This window comes from Monodelphis domestica, chromosome 7 (genome assembly GCF_027887165.1).
Source record: "Monodelphis domestica isolate mMonDom1 chromosome 7, mMonDom1.pri, whole genome shotgun sequence".
Classification (NCBI taxonomy): domain Eukaryota; kingdom Metazoa; phylum Chordata; class Mammalia; order Didelphimorphia; family Didelphidae; genus Monodelphis; species Monodelphis domestica.
The window spans coordinates 166,955,984-166,973,825 of record NC_077233.1 but is presented as its reverse complement, the minus strand read 5'-3'; the positions used below and the strand labels follow the sequence as shown (position 1 = coordinate 166,973,825).

At 36.6% G+C, this 17,842-nt stretch overlaps 1 protein-coding gene across 12 annotated transcripts in view; it reads right to left on the bottom strand.

The window, feature by feature from the left end:
• The window catches only part of NTRK2 (neurotrophic receptor tyrosine kinase 2), a 427,840-nt gene that overhangs the window by 358,238 nt on the left and 51,760 nt on the right, over nucleotides 1–17,842 (bottom strand). For all 12 annotated transcript variants that reach the window (XM_007498888.3, XM_056805953.1, XM_007498890.3 and 9 more), the window contains exons 3-6: nucleotides 17,712–17,786; nucleotides 17,536–17,607; nucleotides 10,511–10,579; nucleotides 4,588–4,742 (exon numbers count right to left, since the gene is read on the bottom strand). In XM_007498888.3, the coding sequence (XP_007498950.1) occupies nucleotides 4,588–4,742; nucleotides 10,511–10,579; nucleotides 17,536–17,607; nucleotides 17,712–17,786 (371 nt within the window). The remainder of the gene's footprint in view (nucleotides 1–4,587; nucleotides 4,743–10,510; nucleotides 10,580–17,535; nucleotides 17,608–17,711; nucleotides 17,787–17,842) is intronic.

Genomic DNA, 17,842 nt, shown 5'->3' with positions numbered 1-17,842 from the left:
AGGGTTTTGAATAAACAAAATCCATGTAGCAAAAATTAGAAGGGAAGCAGGTAATGGAAAAAATCTTTGTAGCAAGTTTCACTAATAAAGGTATAATTTCCAAGACATATAATCATCCACATCTATAAGAATTAAGCCAATCTTCAATTGATAAAGGATCAAAGAATAGGAACTGGAAGTTTTCAGAGAAAGTAATCTAACTTTCATTGAAAGTTATAAAAAATGTGCCAATTCACTAATAATTAGAAAAATGTAAATTGAAGTAACTTTTACTTCCTTCCTTATTCCCATTGTTTTGGCAATGTTCATAAAAAAGGGGGAATGACAAATATGGGAAGTGGTATGGGGCAATAGGCACATTAATGCACTATTGGTAAGGCTGTGAATTGATATAGTTTCTCTGAAAAGTAATTTGGAGCTATGCACTGAATGTGCATACTCTTTGATTTAGCAATACCATTCCTAAATTTAGATACTAAAGAAAACCAAAGAAAGTAAAAAAGGGTCAATAAAAACAAAAATATTTATAGCATCTCTTTTTACAGCAGCAAAGAACTGAAAATTAAAGGAGTATCTACCAGTCAGGAAATGGCAGAATACAGTATGGTGAACACTATTGTTCCATGAGCAATGATGGAGATATTTTTAGAGAAACTTTGGAAGATCTGTATCAACTGATGCAGAGTGAAGTGAGCAGAACCAGTAGAATAATTTATACAATAATAAGAACTGTGAAAATAAACCATTTGGAAAGCTATTAGAAATCTGATCAATAAAATGACCACCCATGATTCCAAATTACTGATGATGAAAGATGTAACCCTCCTCTTGACAAAACAATGATAGACTTAGGGTGTAGAATGATGACTATGTTTTTTGGGACACAGCCAGTGAGGGGCATTGTTTTGCTTCACTGAATGTATTTATTAAAATAATTTATTTTTCCTTTTTTCCTATGGAGGAAAGTAAGAGAGAAAATGGATTTTTGTTTACTGAAAAGTAAGTCATTTTAATAATAAACATTTAAATTAAAAATTTTAAATGTACTTGTGGCAAAGAAAGATGATGCATTTGGGATACAGAATGACAACTATGTTTTTTAGACATAGCTAATGAGAGAATTTGCTTATCTATGTGCATCTGTTACAAGGGCTTTATTTTTCTTTTGTTTAACAAGAGAAGAGAGGAAAGAAAATCAATTTTTGTTCACTCAAAAATAAAAATTAATTTTAAAAATAAATATATAAATTGGAAATTTTAAAAATATATGCCTGTGATAAACTAGTTGTGAAGACAAAAGCACAGATAGCAAATTGACTTTGTCATCTTGAAAGACAAAGTGAAAAGTTCTCAAACTCTGTGAAACCAAACCTTAGTGCAGTTTAGAGTTTACAATGCACAAAATGCCCAACTAGATATTCTGGGATCTACCACTGTAATCTGATTGGAAATTTTCTGCATATTAACATCTGATTTTCTCCACAAAGAAGTTTAGTAAATAGAATTTAATTCCACATACCAAAAGTAACCACTGGCCAATTTGTATGGTTTCTCTTTATAGTACCAAAGCTGGAACTGATAAAACTAAATGAAGAATAGAAACACAAAATAGATCTAGAACACCCAGACACTAGGCAGACAATAGAGCCTGCCAAATCACACAGTACATTAAGTTTTATAGAGTTTCCCTCTGACAATTGTGAACACTGGCAATACTTCTGTATAAACGTGGATGCTAATAATAACATCTCACATTTCAATAGTCCTTTAAAGCTTGCAAGATGCTCTACATATTTTGTTTCATTCAAATCTCCCCAAAACTCTCCAGTGTAGGTACCACAGATGCTAAAATGTCCATATTTCATAGGTGAGGAAACTGAGGCTCTGTGGCTTGTTCTGTGGTCACAGGGCAAGTGTCAGAGATAGGATTTGAAGCTATTTCTTCTTTGCTCCCAAGTCTAGCACTGTATCAGTTCTGCTTCTCTGCTTCTCTATCAAATGGCAATATTTTCTCACTGAAAATTCAATATGCATATTCCTACTGAGAGTGGATCTAAACTGTCAAGTGTTTTATTCAAGGGGAGAGCATTTTGTTTCCACATACAGAATACCTGTGTAGTATGTGCTATTATTTGCTGATTAATGAAATGGAAATATTTTCTTTCAAATCTAAGACCCTAAATGAGTGATTATTAAAATTTGTTAGTCTCAAGATTCCTTTACATTTTTATAAATTATCAAAGACCTCAAGGAGTTTTTGCTCGTGTGATTTACAGTTATTGTTATTTTTCCATTATTTGAAATTTAAATGTATTTACATTATCATAAAAATAGGTTTACCTCACAGACCCCCCTGAAAGACTCTCTAGGAGTCTCATGCATTCCCAGATCACATTTTGAGAATCATGTTCCTAAATTGTTAATTTTTTTAGCAGTATTCCAAGATACACTAAGATTTTAAATGCATTCATTGGAATCCTCCCCTGAGTCTATTCTCCTTCCCTTGAGGTTTCCAAAAATAGGAGAGAAAGATTTGTTGGGGGAATTTAACAATTCCAGTCTTTGTAACAAAATGGCTTCTGAATAACAAACATTAAGAGAATTAAACCTAAATTTCCCCCAACTTCAAGGATGAAATCAAACAGTGTGAACCTGGGACAAAATGGGCATTAAGGAATAGGGGATTGGGAGGGAAACAAGGCAGGTTTCAGTATGAGCCCAAGTTTCTTCATCTGCCCAAGAAGGGTAATACTACTTTTCACTGACAACCTTACAGGTTTATTGTTAGGATCAAAGGTGAGGACCATCTCTGTAATACTCTTTCTATGTATCTTACTATATAAACAGACCCCTATTGCCACATTACAAGACATCTTGGGAAACTGGGACTCCAGTGCCAATTCCTTCCCTCTTTTCCTCTCAGTGGTCTGCACAACAAAGGTGGTAACAAAATGGTAGGAATCTGGGCAGTTGACTAAAAAGTCAGCTGACACAACACTCAACTTGTCAAACTTCTAGACAATTTCTAGCTCAAAGTATAACATAGTGGAGAGTAACCACTATGGTGCAAGTCAGAAAATAAGCTGTTAAAAGTTAAAGAAAGCTGAGGCAAATTGCCAGGATAAACAATGCCCACTCTTCCCATTAGGAGTAGGTACCCCTGCATGTTAGCATGGGTCAATCCTTTGTCTTCAACCTTTGGCAGAAAAGCCTACAGGAAACTCCCAGAATTCTATTCTTGAAGTCCCTTTAGAGAGAAACCATCCCCTCCTTTAGTTTTCATTACAGCCTCATAGAGTAAATATTCCTGTATATAAACATACAATTCTGGCTTTATTTTGAAATAAAATTTCTCTCCAAATCCTAGAAGTAGAGTTCTTAACCTGTGGTCCATGGTAGATAGGCTTTGGAAGGTCTGGGGACTCAGAAAGAAGGAAAATCCAAATACTTGTTTTCTCTAACTTCTGGTCAAAACTAAACATTTTTCCATTTATTTTAAAATTTCTAATCTGAAAGGTTGTCAATAGACTTCACCAGATTGCCAAAGAGATCTATTACACACACCAAAAAAAAAAACAGTTAAAATCTCTATTAGAACTTGATAAAAACAAAGAATTAAAAGTTTGTTATTTATTTCCCCAACTTATTTTGCAAGCTCCTTAAGGAGAAGGCCCACTTCTTTAACTACTCTCTACTTCCCAAGGCACATATAAGTACACTGTCTTGCATGTACTCGTCCTTGAACATTCCTCAGGAGTTTATAAATATATAAATCCCATTAGACTGTAAAATCTTTTCAAGTAAAAATATAACTTATTACCCTAAAGTGTTGATTTTTCTAAATCTATGTCCCTGAAATACTCTTAAGATTATAAATTTATTCAATGGAATCCTCCTGAGATACTTATTCTTCTCTGGAGATTTTTGAAGATAGGAAGCCTAATTTCCATGTAACATGCTATAATGCTCAATAAATATTTGTTTTCAAGAATACCAGAATCAAATCACACATATGTGGGTGTGCATGACTTATGTGTTTGGATTCTTCATTTATTGATTTAATTGGTGCTCCTTTAAAGACCCCAAATTATTGTGAGGGGGAGGTGGGTGGTAAGAGGAGAGGCAGGAGGCAGACTTTCTTTTCTAGCAGTCTAATGGAAGCAGAATGCCTAGGATAGAAGATTTAAGGGCAGATAAGTGAAAAAAAAGCTGCACTTAGAAGAGGATTTGTTTGGTCCAGTATCCTATCGGTCAGACACGAGTCATCAAGCACAACTCTCAACTCTAAGTGCTCAGGCTGGATTGAATTGCCTTTATCCATGCTAGCCCTTCTGTCACCCAGTGTTCCCTTAGCATGACCTTACATCAACCTCAATATTGTTTTTTGTCTATATTAAATGCATAGCTATGTTGATGCTAGCTAGTTTCTCTGTAGGGTACCAATAATGTTTAATTTCCTAAAGACATCACCATCACACTCTATACATTTTTAATTAAAATAATCAAATCTATTTTCCTTCTCATATGAAGGTAGCTAAGCCTAAGGAAAGATAAATTTAACAAGCACTGGACAGAAAGTTTAATTACCACAGTTGGGTATCTTCAGGTCTCTCAGAGCAATCTTCTGGTTGTTCTCATTTGTGCAGTATAAATCCTGAGTCTCTGAACTGGATTTAATCTCTTGGAATGTCTTGACCCAGAGGATGTCACAAGAGCACTTCAATGGATTGCCCACTAAGGTACTACATGAAAAAAAAAAGGAAATTATGTCAAGTTTTGTTTTAACTCCCCTAGCATTCACAAAACACTGAGCCTTATTGAGTTGTATTGCTTTTCCTTCTCAGCAATTTTTAGAAATCAGTGTTCTATCTACATAGAATGAAAGCAGTCTGGACAGAGCAAATAAAAGAACCAAGTCTTGATTTGAGGAAATTTTTAAAAATTTAAATCAAATTTCAAAATTAACACATAACATATCATGAAATATTTATTCCAACTTCTAAAAGGTATAGCAAATAGTATTTTAAAACTGAAGTCACAGAAAAAAATATGAAGTTTAAATTGACTCACTAATTTAATAATTTCTGTTGTACTTCCAATCATATATGTCTGGTGAATATTGCTGAATTTGGAATATAACACAATTCATAGACTGTATTCTTTTTAAACAGTGTGTTAGTCTAAGGCCACAACACCCAATTTCTCTGCTTTTTAAAAAACAGTCTCATAGTCATCTAATGTAAGGAAGCTAGAGAAAATTATAGCATGGAATAAAATTGAAGGCAATCACTAGAGTTTATTCATTCAATCAATACACATTTATTAATTACCTTTCTTTGTAGCCCAGGTGCTAAGTACAATTCCTGGCATGTAGTAAATAATTAGTAAATGTTGTTTTTTGATTGATTGATTTTATGGGGGAATAAATCATATGTATATAAGAAAAATAGAGAATGTAGAAACCAAGTTGCAGGTCAAATGTTATAATCTATATACAAGGAAGGAAACGAAGGTTTTTGTTCTTGTCTGGCTGCTAACTACCCACTATTCTGTGGTTCAGATTCTCTATTTATAAAATGAGAGGTCAAAATGATCTAATTCTCTGTTATCACATTCAATGATTTTAAGTGCTAGAGACCCTAAAGAAGAAGGATATTCAATCTGTGTGCCAATTAATCAAGGAAGTCTTCTTGAGATAGAGGCGTCTGGAGATGGATCTTTTAAGAAATCAAAGGATGTAGAAGGAATTTCAGGAAGAAAGAACAACATGGCATAATGATTGAGATCATCAGGTCACATTTAGAGCAGGAAGGAATTTTATAAGTTACCTGGTCCAACCTCCTCATTTTACAGAATGTGAAACCCAAGGACCAAAAGGTTGAGTTACTTACCAAAGGTCACAGAGATAGTAAGCAATAGAGCTTAGATTCCAAACTAGAGGCAACTAAAGCCAAATCCAGGCCAGAGGGACTCTAATGGAGAGTTATAGAATATCTATTTGAGGAGCTGGAACAGGATCAACTGATGGAGATCTGTATATGTATAGCTCATTTGTAAATGCATAAAAAGGAAAGGAAAAGAATAAGCCTTTAAACAGCTTACTATATGTCAGGCAGTGTGCTAAGTGCTTTTGTAAATATTATCTTCTTTGATGCTCACCACAACCCTGCAAAGTAGGCGTTGTTATTATTCCCATTTTAGAGTCAAGGAAATTAAAGTTAACAGAGGTTAGGTAACTTGCACAGCCAGTAAGTATCTAAAGCAGGATTTGAACCCTGGTCTTGCTGACTCTAAACCCAGTACTCTGTCCACTGTACCACGTGGTAGCTTCCTCTATAGCAAAAGAGTTATAATACCATAAAAGGTGTCACCAAAAAGGAAGAAAATCAAAGGTGAATGTATCTAGGCAATCAGGATAACAATATATAGGAACTCAGAAGATATTCTCAGAAAAAAGGACTAAGAAGAAGTGACTGAAGAAAAGATGAAAAGGACAAAAGGGGATCAAGTGGAGATAAAGTGAAGATATAGAATGCATGGGAGACACAAGAACAAAAAATTAAAACTGAAGGGCAATAAATGAAAGGTAAGAACCTCAGCTGAAATTTTAGAGAATCTCAGTAGGGTGAATACTACCCAAATTATAGTGTTTGCAAACTCTACTGACTTAACTGTGGTAATCCAAGGGCCCAAAGAAGGATGGGGTCTACAGAGGTTGAGGTGACCATAGTTATGGAAAATCGTTTTTACAATTAAAGTTCACATTTTATCATGAAAAAAATTAAGGAATCACTGCTTCAAGGACAGGTCAAAAGACAAACAATTTTGGGGGATAGGACATTTTTTCCACTACATATTTTTTTCTTCTCCATGCAGTGCACACATTAGGATGTTGTACTATCAATCTTGTTTACTTCATTGCCCTTGCCCATCTTAGCCCCTTCAATTGAGTTCATTATTTTTCTTCAATTCCCCAAGAATTTTAATCATAATGCAAAGAAATCCTTTGTATTGCTTCAAGTAGGTGAATTAAAAATTATTGAAATTGAGGTTTCTACAATGGCTCTAAGAGAAAGTTGGCTCTCTGAGATCAGGAGCCCTTTCATTTGAATCTTTGCATTTTCAGAATCTACTGCCATGCCTAATCCCTAGAAGATATTCCATCAATGCTAGTTAAATAGAATTGAATTAGATTTCATGTCAGGACCCTGGGCTTCTATCTAAACCATGGAGAGGCAGGGAAGGGATTTAACAAATGCTAAAGAAACATCCCAACAGGGTCATACTTTCTTGAAATGGAAAAATAATACCAAAACTTTGATGATACCTCTAGGGAGTCCTGAGCTTCTTATGACCCAATCTAAAAGGCACTGTTGTGAATGAAGAGATGAAGGCAAAGTCCTACTCTCTACCCAAATCTGTAGCCCTGTGGTTAATGTTAGACAGCTCCAAAGTAACCATTTAAAATGGCTTCATTTAAAGTCACATTACCATAAATGGGATTCATTTTAAATAGACCACTGAGGATTGTAAATAAGCAGTTAAAGATTTTTCTTGTGGTTTTGTGTTATTTTTTCTCTTGGCTACTTCCCCTTTCCCCCAGTAGCTATGTAAAAGGAGTAAATAAAACACCATTGTGGCCTGAAAGGTTATACATTCAACACAGCCTATCACATAATATTTTTAAACAACAAATCCCAGGAATAATTATTTGGGGGTGCTCTCTTCTCTCCCTCCCCAAAGCCTTCAAAAGAGAAGAATATTTACACCAAAAGGGGAAGGAGTATCAGAGTAAGAGTAATGTCTTGGAGTCAGGAAGACTTGGGTTCAAATCCTACCTTAACCTCTTTCTAGCTCTGGAACCCTGGACAAATCACTTAAGCTCTCAACTATTAAAATGGAGCATCTAATTGACAAGGTTTTTGTAAAGACCAAATGAGAGACTACATGTGTAAAGTTTTACAAAATTGAAAGCACTGTAAGTAAGCCATTTTTCATATGATATTGGGCAAGTCAGTTCACTGTGTTGGGTCTCAGTTGCCTAATTTGTAAAATGATGACTGCAGCCTATATTGCCTCCAACTCATTAATAAATCTATGATCTTATGATCTGAGGGAAACACCACAATAATTATATCTTGAACTTACTTCATGTCTCTCTTTCAAAGAACTGAGAGTCCTTCAAACTTTTTTTCCTTAGACAATATTATATTTCTATTGTTTTACTACTATTTACCAAAGAGTAATTTTATTTAGAAAAGACATTCAGGTAATTAATGACAAAAATAAAAACAACAATCTAGTGTCTCTCAACCCTAGCATAGTAGAAATATCAATAGGCTGAAATTATTATTAGGCATTCAGAAAAATAACCCAAAAGATTATATAGATTTTTCCTCTTTTTTTCCCTTAAGAAGAGTTATCATGTACTGTAACCTAGACAAAACATTATATGCTCTTAAGTATATGGCCATAAATTCCTACATGGGGGGAAAAGGTTTGTTTGAATTGATAGCTTATTATAGAATCTTCAATTTTTCATTTGCATGTCAAAACTCTTCATGGAAAGAGGAAACAAGCATAATTTTCAGAATAAGAGAGAGAAGACTGTCACAGAAATGTTTTTCAAGGACTGCTTTTGAATAGCATGATCTCAGAAGAACAGCAATTATGAACAATTCAAAGAGCAATGGAAAAGCACACAATGGGCATAAGCAAACAGTTTTGTCACCATAAACAACTTGTATATAAGAAATGGCAATTAAAAAAAAAAGTTGAGGACATGCAGATAGGAAAGGAAGGTGAATTAATGTACTGGTAACTGCCTGCCTGCAAACTAGCCCACTTACTCTACTCTATCTATTGGCTGGCCCTGGACAGCAGACTCTACTTCAACTTCCCAGTCCATCCATCCAACTGGACATCTAGGTCATCCTACCATCTGTCTGCTGTGCTAGCCTTCTCCTGTTCACTCCACACAAGACTTGAGATCTAGACGTCCATATTCAAGGTCTTCTTGAGTCCATTCCCCAGTTTCTGGGGAAGGTGATCAAATAATTTTGGCAGTTCCCAATTCTGAGGCCATTCAGGTTGTTTGATGGCTATGTGTGCATAAACTAGCGCACTTAGCCTACTCTACCTACTCTACCTTCACAATAGCCCATGCTTCAGCTTTTTTTTTTTTCTCTCCAGCCAGCCATCAAGGACATCTTACCCTCTATGTGCCCCAGGTGGACTGCTCCCTCCCATTTAGATCAGCACCCTTGGTAATGGACCTGAGACCCAATGCCCTTTCCATTTCCCCAGACCAAAACTCCCTTCTTGGTTCTTCTCATATACATTGTCTTCCATCTTTAGAATGACCACTCTTTGAAGGTCGGGCTATCTTTTATCATTTTTGTGTACTCAGCACAATGGCTGGCACTGAGTAAGTGCCAAATAAGTGCTTTTTCATTTATTCATTTAATAAGGATATGGAGGACAGTGCAATTCCCAAGTACCATGCAGAGTTCTCTCATTCATTTTGCTTTGGGGGAAAATGGGCAAAAGTAGTACTGGATAAGGTCTTGCAATCCATGTCATGGCAGGAGTGGAGTATCTCCTCCAAAGAAATCATAGAATCACTTTTATACTAAGTGGTTTAAAAGGTACTCTCCAATCTCAAACCTTTACTCAGAGATGAGGCTAGGCTCTCAGAGTATTGTCAGATCACACATGAAACTGTAGACAGACTTGCCTGCAAGCACACTTGCTTTTCTGGCAACTTATAGTTGGTATTATTTACAGAGCCAGCTCGCAAATCTTTCTGGTCCCCCAAAGTAGATCTAGACCACCAGATCCTGTCAAGAGCCTCAAATTCCATAGTACACACAATACATAGTATCCCTTCCTGAGGGCAACAGAAATTGTTCCCACCCAACAATAAGGCATAAAAAATACCTCAAAACACCAAGAAAAACTAGCTGAATCCTCAGACATTACAGAATGAGGGATCTATTGATAAATATGCACAGAGCTGCAAGCTCTGAGAAAGACAGCAGCATCTTGACATGGGTCACTGAAGATGCTCAGTACTGAGTGGGGCTTTCCAGCCAGTCTCATAGTATATACCTGTTAGTACCAAGACTCACAAAGGCAAACTTGTCATTAACCAGTTCTTAATTTTAATGACCCCTAGGAATACTTGCACCACCAGAGAGAAGTGGTGTAGGGAAAATGAAGTTTCTTTTACTTACAGGAAACAGGTCTAAAACAACTTGAGAACCTGACATCTTTAAAGATCTCCCAACAATCTAAGCCGTCTGCTCAATGCCCCTTTCTCTGATTTGTGTAACAGTGGGAAGTCCCTTTGCTTCTCAATGTCTCAGTGTTCTCATATGACAAATACTCAACAGTCTCTTAGTTGCCTTGCCATTCAAGAATTCTAGGAAGCTACTTGCCCCACCTCTGCAAAAATGTAAGCAGCCCTCCCTTTGAAAAAGCCCCTCCAAAATGACAACTCATTACTTACAGCTCAGATAAGAAGAGATGACGGAAATGCTTCCTAGACAAACTTGTCAATTTGTTCTTGGTGAAATTGCTGAAAGAAAGCAAAACAATTTAAGGTGAGTTTAAAGTGTTAATACATTTCAGGGTTATTTCTTAATCGTTTGAAATGGCTTCTTGATGTCTAATCTAATCTTTATTTCATTTGCAAAGACCATATATAAAATTCTCTCCCTCTATTCCATTCTACTAGTTTGGAAAAGCTACCATTCCCTGTTGCTTTTTCCTTTTCTTTTATACCAAAAAGACTTTTCATCCCTATGTAAGTAAAGACATTATTTAGATAGCCTAATAAAAACATCAGCAATAATCCTCAAGGAATAAGAGAAGAATCTAAGAAAGTGTTGTTTCTTGACTCAACAGAAATATATTAAGTTAGGAACATCACTTATATTTAACACTTAGAGAGTACAGAGTACATCAAATTTTCCAAGTTCCTACTTAAATTTGGCATATGTCTCTAAGGAAAAAGGGATTGTAGGAGCTTAGATTGAGACCTGGAAGGAGCCTCAAAGGTTATTTAATTAACACATTCATTTTATAGGTGAGGAAACTGATGCCAAAGGGATCATATACAAAAAGTTTAAGTCCTGGCCTAGATCATCTCTATCAGTTTATGCATCTGTGAATGCTTGACCCTAGATTTGTTCCTGAACTCTTCTGACAATTATCCTATCAGTATTATTATATAGTATATTATTATATTACATGGTATCATATTATTATATAATATGCTAGTACTATTCATCCATTATCAAATAAAGATTTTTATGATAAATACTAAACTGAAGTCATGGGAATATTCCCCTCAAATGTCATTTTGTTCCATTAGATACCATCTCCTATAATTAGGGTATAGGATCCTGAGGACTAAATTTTGAAACACTAGCCTTGGCTCCTTATCTACTACGTGAATCTAAAATTTTGATTCATATAAAATATGTCCAATGTTTAGGTCTCTAATGAATATAAGAAATAACTAAAAATAAGTAAAGAATGTTTATAAAAATCAATAGTCACGTACTAAAATAGCCCAGAGTCCCAATTATTTTTTTTAGTGGAGAAAGGGGATCAGACCTGTTTTTCATCAATAGCAAGAACTCTATGTGGACACTCTTTCAACTATTACAAATGAATGCCAGTGGTGTGCTGGTAAATATTTAACAAGCTCTCTGGATTAATTTATATTATTAACCATCACTTTCCTAAGGCTAGACAATCAACAAGACAATAATTCACTCCCTAATTCTTTGTAGCATTTGCTGATTTTAAAGTGTAAATGTTCATACTGAAATTTTAACAATTGTCATCTGAAACAGTTTGAGCAAGCTCCAGCACATTCCTGAGAAATATTCACACTGAGCCTTTTTATCTTCAAGAGTTGTCTGGGATACTGACTTGCTTAAGGGTCACCTGGCCAGTATGGTTCAAAGGCAGGACTAGAAGCCAGGTCTTCCTGTGAGCCCAGCTCTCTATCCAACTTCCTATACACTTGGTAAAGCCAGCTGGTTTCTTAGCATCTATTTTTTGCTCTGAACTTGGTGGATTATGGAAATGATGAATACCTTGGTAGACCCTTAGAATGGGAAGAGACTTTGAAGCACTTATCCAACTCAGTACAGCTTCTCCATGCATCCTATTGCAAGGCAAAATTATCTCCCACAAGTAGTCATTTACTCTGCCTGGATGCTTCTTTTTTTTAATTAACCCCTACTTCCTGACCTAGTAAGGTCTTCAAAGAAGAACAAGGGCTAAGCAAACAGGGTCACCCAGTTAGGAAGTGTCTGAGGCTATATTTGAACCCAGGTCTTCCTGACTCCAGTTCTGGTACTCTATCTACTCTGCCACCTGAATTCTGTCCTGTTGAATGCTTCTAAGGACAAATAATTTCCTGACCCTGCCTGGGTCCTATGCCTCAGAAAACAACCCCTCCAAATATGAATGGGCATTGATACCGGTTTAGTTACTCAGAAGACGGCTACTAGAGCCAGTTGAGATTATATGATACAGTAAATGTTATCTAGATACTGGTGGTCTGGATAAAGAATTTCCTACAAAGTGATAAAACATGGATGCTAACAGGTTGCTTAAGTCTATCAATATTAAGGTACTAACCCACCGGGCCACTTCTACAGGTGAAGCATAAAGAAAATGATGGCTTAAATATTTCATTAAATGAAGGCATATGAAGTCCAAATGCTAACCTTATAGTAAGTTTTTGAATAGGAAAAGTTTGGTGGTGTGCCCATTTTCCTCTTAATACTCTAATTGTACTATTCAAACCACCACCTAGTATACTAGTATATATCTCTTCTACTTAGTTTGCATCTTCTCTGTCCACATTTTGTGTGAAATATTCACCCACCCAAAATTAATCCAAAAGAAAATGGTAAAATATGCTCACATAAAACTTCTCTTTCTTTTAAAAATGAATTAAGAATAACTTTCCTTTGACCAAATGAACATGAAAAGTCTGTTTTCATGACTTGTAGGACAGAGACATTTTTATTTTCACTAAAAATTGTTCTTCCTTTGCCAAAAATAGATCCTTCCCAGGGAGAAAAAGTAATGGTTAAAAAAAAAGTAAGAGAAAAGGGAGAAACACTGCCTTTTCCTAAAGTTCCTACCTTTGGCTAAGAACACCAGCCAATTGGAACTACAGCACATTTTGCAGAGTTGCAAAAAGAACAGCACGGATTAGCATCATGGGCCAAAGTATGCTAGAATTTTGTGAACTATACTTATTATTAGAGTCAAAGAGAGAGAGGGGAAAGAGGAGAGGACAGGGAGAGGGGCCACAAACCTCTTCCTGCTTGGTTATACAGCTTTGCTAAGGCACTAATTAATCAGCACCTTCTCAAAGGTCTCTAAAACAGAATCACTAGCTTTATTCATAGTCATTAAAGTTATCCTGAGCTTTGGAGTTCTGGCATGTATTCCAGTGACCAGAAGAATGCGTCAAGTTATCTACATGAAGTGTTGATCCTGAAAGCAAGTATGACTACAAATGCCCTGGCCAATTACTGTGATAAGCCAAACATGAGAGCTGAAAAGGAGAAGAGAAAGAGGAGGAGAAGGAGAAAAGATTCCAATTTTTATTTCTCCAAAATATAACTGGAATGAAATGTTTAAGTGCAACATTTTTAGCTCCCTCCGCTCTTTTTCTCTGTCTGTTCCCATGCTTAGATTGTTCTCCTTCCTCAACTCTACCTACTGATTTGCCTGGTTCCTTTGAACCTCAGCTAAAATCTCATCTTTTCTAGGAAGCCTTTCCCCAACTCCTCTTAATTTTAGCATCTTCTCTGTTAACAATTTCCTATTTATCCTATAAACAAGTTTTTGTTGTTCACTCCTTTCAGTCATCTCCACTCTTTTCAACTCCATTGGGGTTTTCTTGGCAAAGACACGAGTGGTTTGCTATTTCCTTCTCCAGCTCATTTTACAGAAGGGGAAAATAAGGCAAATAGGGTTAAATGACTTGCCCAGGGTCACATAGGCAGTAAGTATCTGAGTCCAGTGCCATGCAGTTGCCCTCTGTGTGTGTATATATGTATACATGTGTATATATGTGTATATATATGTATACACACACAGAGGGCAACTGTATACATACACATATATTTTAATATATATGCAAACACACATTTGTTTGCATATTGTATCTCCCAGGAGATGCTAAGTTCCTTGAGGGTAAGCCTGACTTTTCCCTATCTTTGTAGCCTCAGCCATTAGCACAGTGCCTGGCATATCGGAAGTGTGTAATTCATGTTTACTGCTTGATTTTCAGAGGTAATGAAGTTCTCTGACTAGTACTGTTCCGTAGAAGAGATCGTTCCACTAACAGCTCCTCTACAAGTTTCTCAATCGCACATTTGTCCCTCACTGGTTCAGCCAACACCACCTCACAAAGTCTCCTTCTCCAGGGGTGCTGGTCCAATTTGGGGCACCCACTGAACCAGCATTTATCAGGGATCCCCTACATTCACAGCCCTGTGCTCAGCGATGGAGACACCCAGACACGTGGAGACACAGTGGCTGCCCGCTAGGAGTTTATACAGTATTTTGAGGAGACCTGAAGTCCAAGGCTGCTCCTGAGATCCGAAACTTCCTGAACTGAAGAGATTTCATTTTTATGCTGTTTTCACCAATGAAAAGCATTCGGCATCATGTACATGCATGAGCTTTCCATCCTTTTTCTCCTTTTCTTTTACAATCTTGCTTCCTCCTTCCTCGTGTCATTGAAAACAATGACCGCTAGCAGCAGAGTGTTTGTAGTATATTCTGAGAATTTGTGGTATATTGGGAGTGTTGGCGAGCGCCTGTAATCCGTGCTCCTGGAGGCGTGGCTGACGCTAATAAGGAGCTCGGGTTCGGGACTAAGGCTGGGAAGGTGTCATCGCTAACTGACAAGTACCGTGATCCTGTAGGAACAACGGGCCTCCCGTTTGCCTAAGGAGGGTCAAATTGTTCCGGGTCAGAAAAACAGAGCAGGGGAAAGCTTCCACACCAATCACATCAGAGTCTGACCTCTGCGCAGTCATGGCACTTCTGGCCCCAGTGAGATGAGGAAGAGGACAGAGGAGGAGGAGAAGGAGGAGGAAGAGTACAGAGAGGGAGGAGGAGGTTTACTTTAGGAAGCTTGATCTATAGCTCTCTTATCTAAAATTTCTGCTTCAAAAATCAAATTATTTGAAGGGGTGTGAGTAGGTTTTTTAGATTTATTTTAGTCATGTAAAGATAATCTCAATATATTTTACTACTTTAATCATTCTGTTTTGTGTTGCTGAGGGGGAAAAATACACTGTGGGATTAATCATAGTATTTAAACAAAGAAATCTATCATGGGGAGATGGGCTGGGCTTAAGGTAAGAAAGACCTGAGTTTGAATCCTGCCTCATTTACTTAATAATTACGTGTTCTAGAGAAAGCCAAAAATTAAATTTAATTAATTAAAATAAATTAAGACAAAATAAAGAACAATAAAGTCTCTTTCTCTAGGTCTCATTTCCTCATCTGTAAAATGAAGCCATTTCGCTCAATAACCTCCAAAGTCTTTTCCATCCGCCATGATACTAAGTGTATTGACTGGTGAGCAGAAGGAATAAGCCCACTGCTGTGAGCTATAGGTCTCAGCTTATAAATCACAACTCTAGAAAAAGTGATGTGTGTGGCAAAACAGCGAGCTAAATGGCATTGTTGAGTAATCTGGGTCTAAGGTCAGTTGCAATGAAAATGCCAGAACCCAACTACTGAGGCCATTAATTACACTTAAGTGATTGTATTAGAGCATTCTGACTTTTCCCTCCATCCAGCTAATCTGTTGTTTATGTTACCAAGGCCTACGCAGGCATCAGATGTGTATGGCAGAGCAGCTGCCAAAAAGTATTCAGAGGAAATGTGTTAATAAAGTCCCTTGGTCTTATCTTACTGTTTACTTTCTACTTTATATATTAAGGCTATAAACTTCATTTTCAAAGAAGCATCATCTTCTTTGACTCCTACAAAATGTGAATGAAGTGATGATACTTTGTTGTCACTATTGTCACACAATAAACAAATGTCCATAAAATATTTGGTCAATGTAATCTAAAAGAGATTACTCTAAAGTGACATCCTCTATCCTTCCTTTAAGAACTCCATGCTAAGTATCACTCCCTACAGGTAAAACTTAAAGCTAGAATCTGAGTGAGGAAGACTCCTCTGACACATATTAGTGAGCCCAAGCCAGAGAATTAATCTCTGAAGGGCCCAGGGAATTTTCTAAAACTATAGATCACAAAATATTTGCTGCTCTGTATTGGAAGAGGGAATGTTCTCACTTGGTAGTAGCCTACCTACACCAGGGTTTTCAAATTCATGGTCCAGAATACTCCTGTGATACTCCCGCATGGACCCAAACCAAATTAAAATATAATTGATAAACATTTAATAAAATAAATTCAAATACAATAAAACATAGGTAACATTAATATGTGGTTTCCTTCATCAATAGACAACCCATTTCTAGTTCAGTTTTATATCACTACCTTATACCAGTAAAATCACAAATCTGGAAAAAATTAAATAAAGGTAAAGAGCTAGTATATTAGTTATCTACAAGACACCTTCCAAAAATAATTTGGCAAGATGCAACAGGGAAAATTGGGAATGAGTAAGTCAAGAAATACCATTAGATGCAACCCTGTAAATATTTTCCTGCTCCCACTGTAAAAACCCAGAATGTGATAATAATCAGTTTTCAAAAGGGAAAAGCCTTTTTTGGTCTAGTCATATGGGAAAAATCTCTGGATCATTGAGGAAACTTCTTGGGAAAGCTATAACTTATTGACTCTAGGCCATTATCTAACAGGAACAGGCAGTAAACACCCAGCTAATAGCTTCCATTTTCTATAATATTCCTATTTCACTACAGTTGACTACATATCAACATAACTTGGCCAAAGTACTCCATCTTATTAATGAGCCTCCAAGCCTTCTCCTTGCCTGCTGATTATTCTTCCCTCCTCTTTTAACAATGCACTACAGGTTGGTTCTAGGAAAATGAAGGTAGTTGTGAAAAGCCCAGTGTAGACGAATGACCATTAGTGTTAGGAAATGCTCCAAGCCCATTTTCCCCCCAATGCAGAAGTCCAATTTCTTCCAGGGAACACATAAAGATTCTAGGGAAAAAGAATCAAGGAGTCTCTTTTGGGAAACAGCTTTCACATAAGACTGCCAATTGGCTTCAGCTCGATACAACATGGAAATGACCCAGAAGTTCAAGAAGGAGAATAAACAGGCCGCTTTTAATGCCCTTCTAGTGTGTTCCTCAAAATATAATGGAAATAAGAGCAGATGCTTATAAGTCATTATCACAGTTATGCTAATTTTCCCTCCAAAAATTGTTTTAAGATCTCAATTTGGAAGAAAAAGAAGAAAAACAAAGGCAAGAGGAGAGCTGTATGTTATATCCCAGAAAGCAATAGAAAAAAAAAAAGAGCCTTTACTCACATGTACTGCAGATTGGGGTTTTTCAGAAAGGCCTGATGAGCCACCATTCTTAGTCCCGATTCCACCACCGTTCTATGGAAACAAATTGCACAAGAATTAGTATCCAGCAAGCATAAATTAAGCCAAAATGAAGAACAACAAAGTCTGAGACAAAGTGTGGCTATGTGAGCACTCACAGATTCTTCAGTCCCACATAGCCTTCCAGGTCATCTTCAGTGATGGATTCTAACTTCGGCTGTTTTGCAATATAACTGCAAAAAAAAATACAGAGATGAATTTCCAAATTAGTCCCTTTGTCATTCCAAAT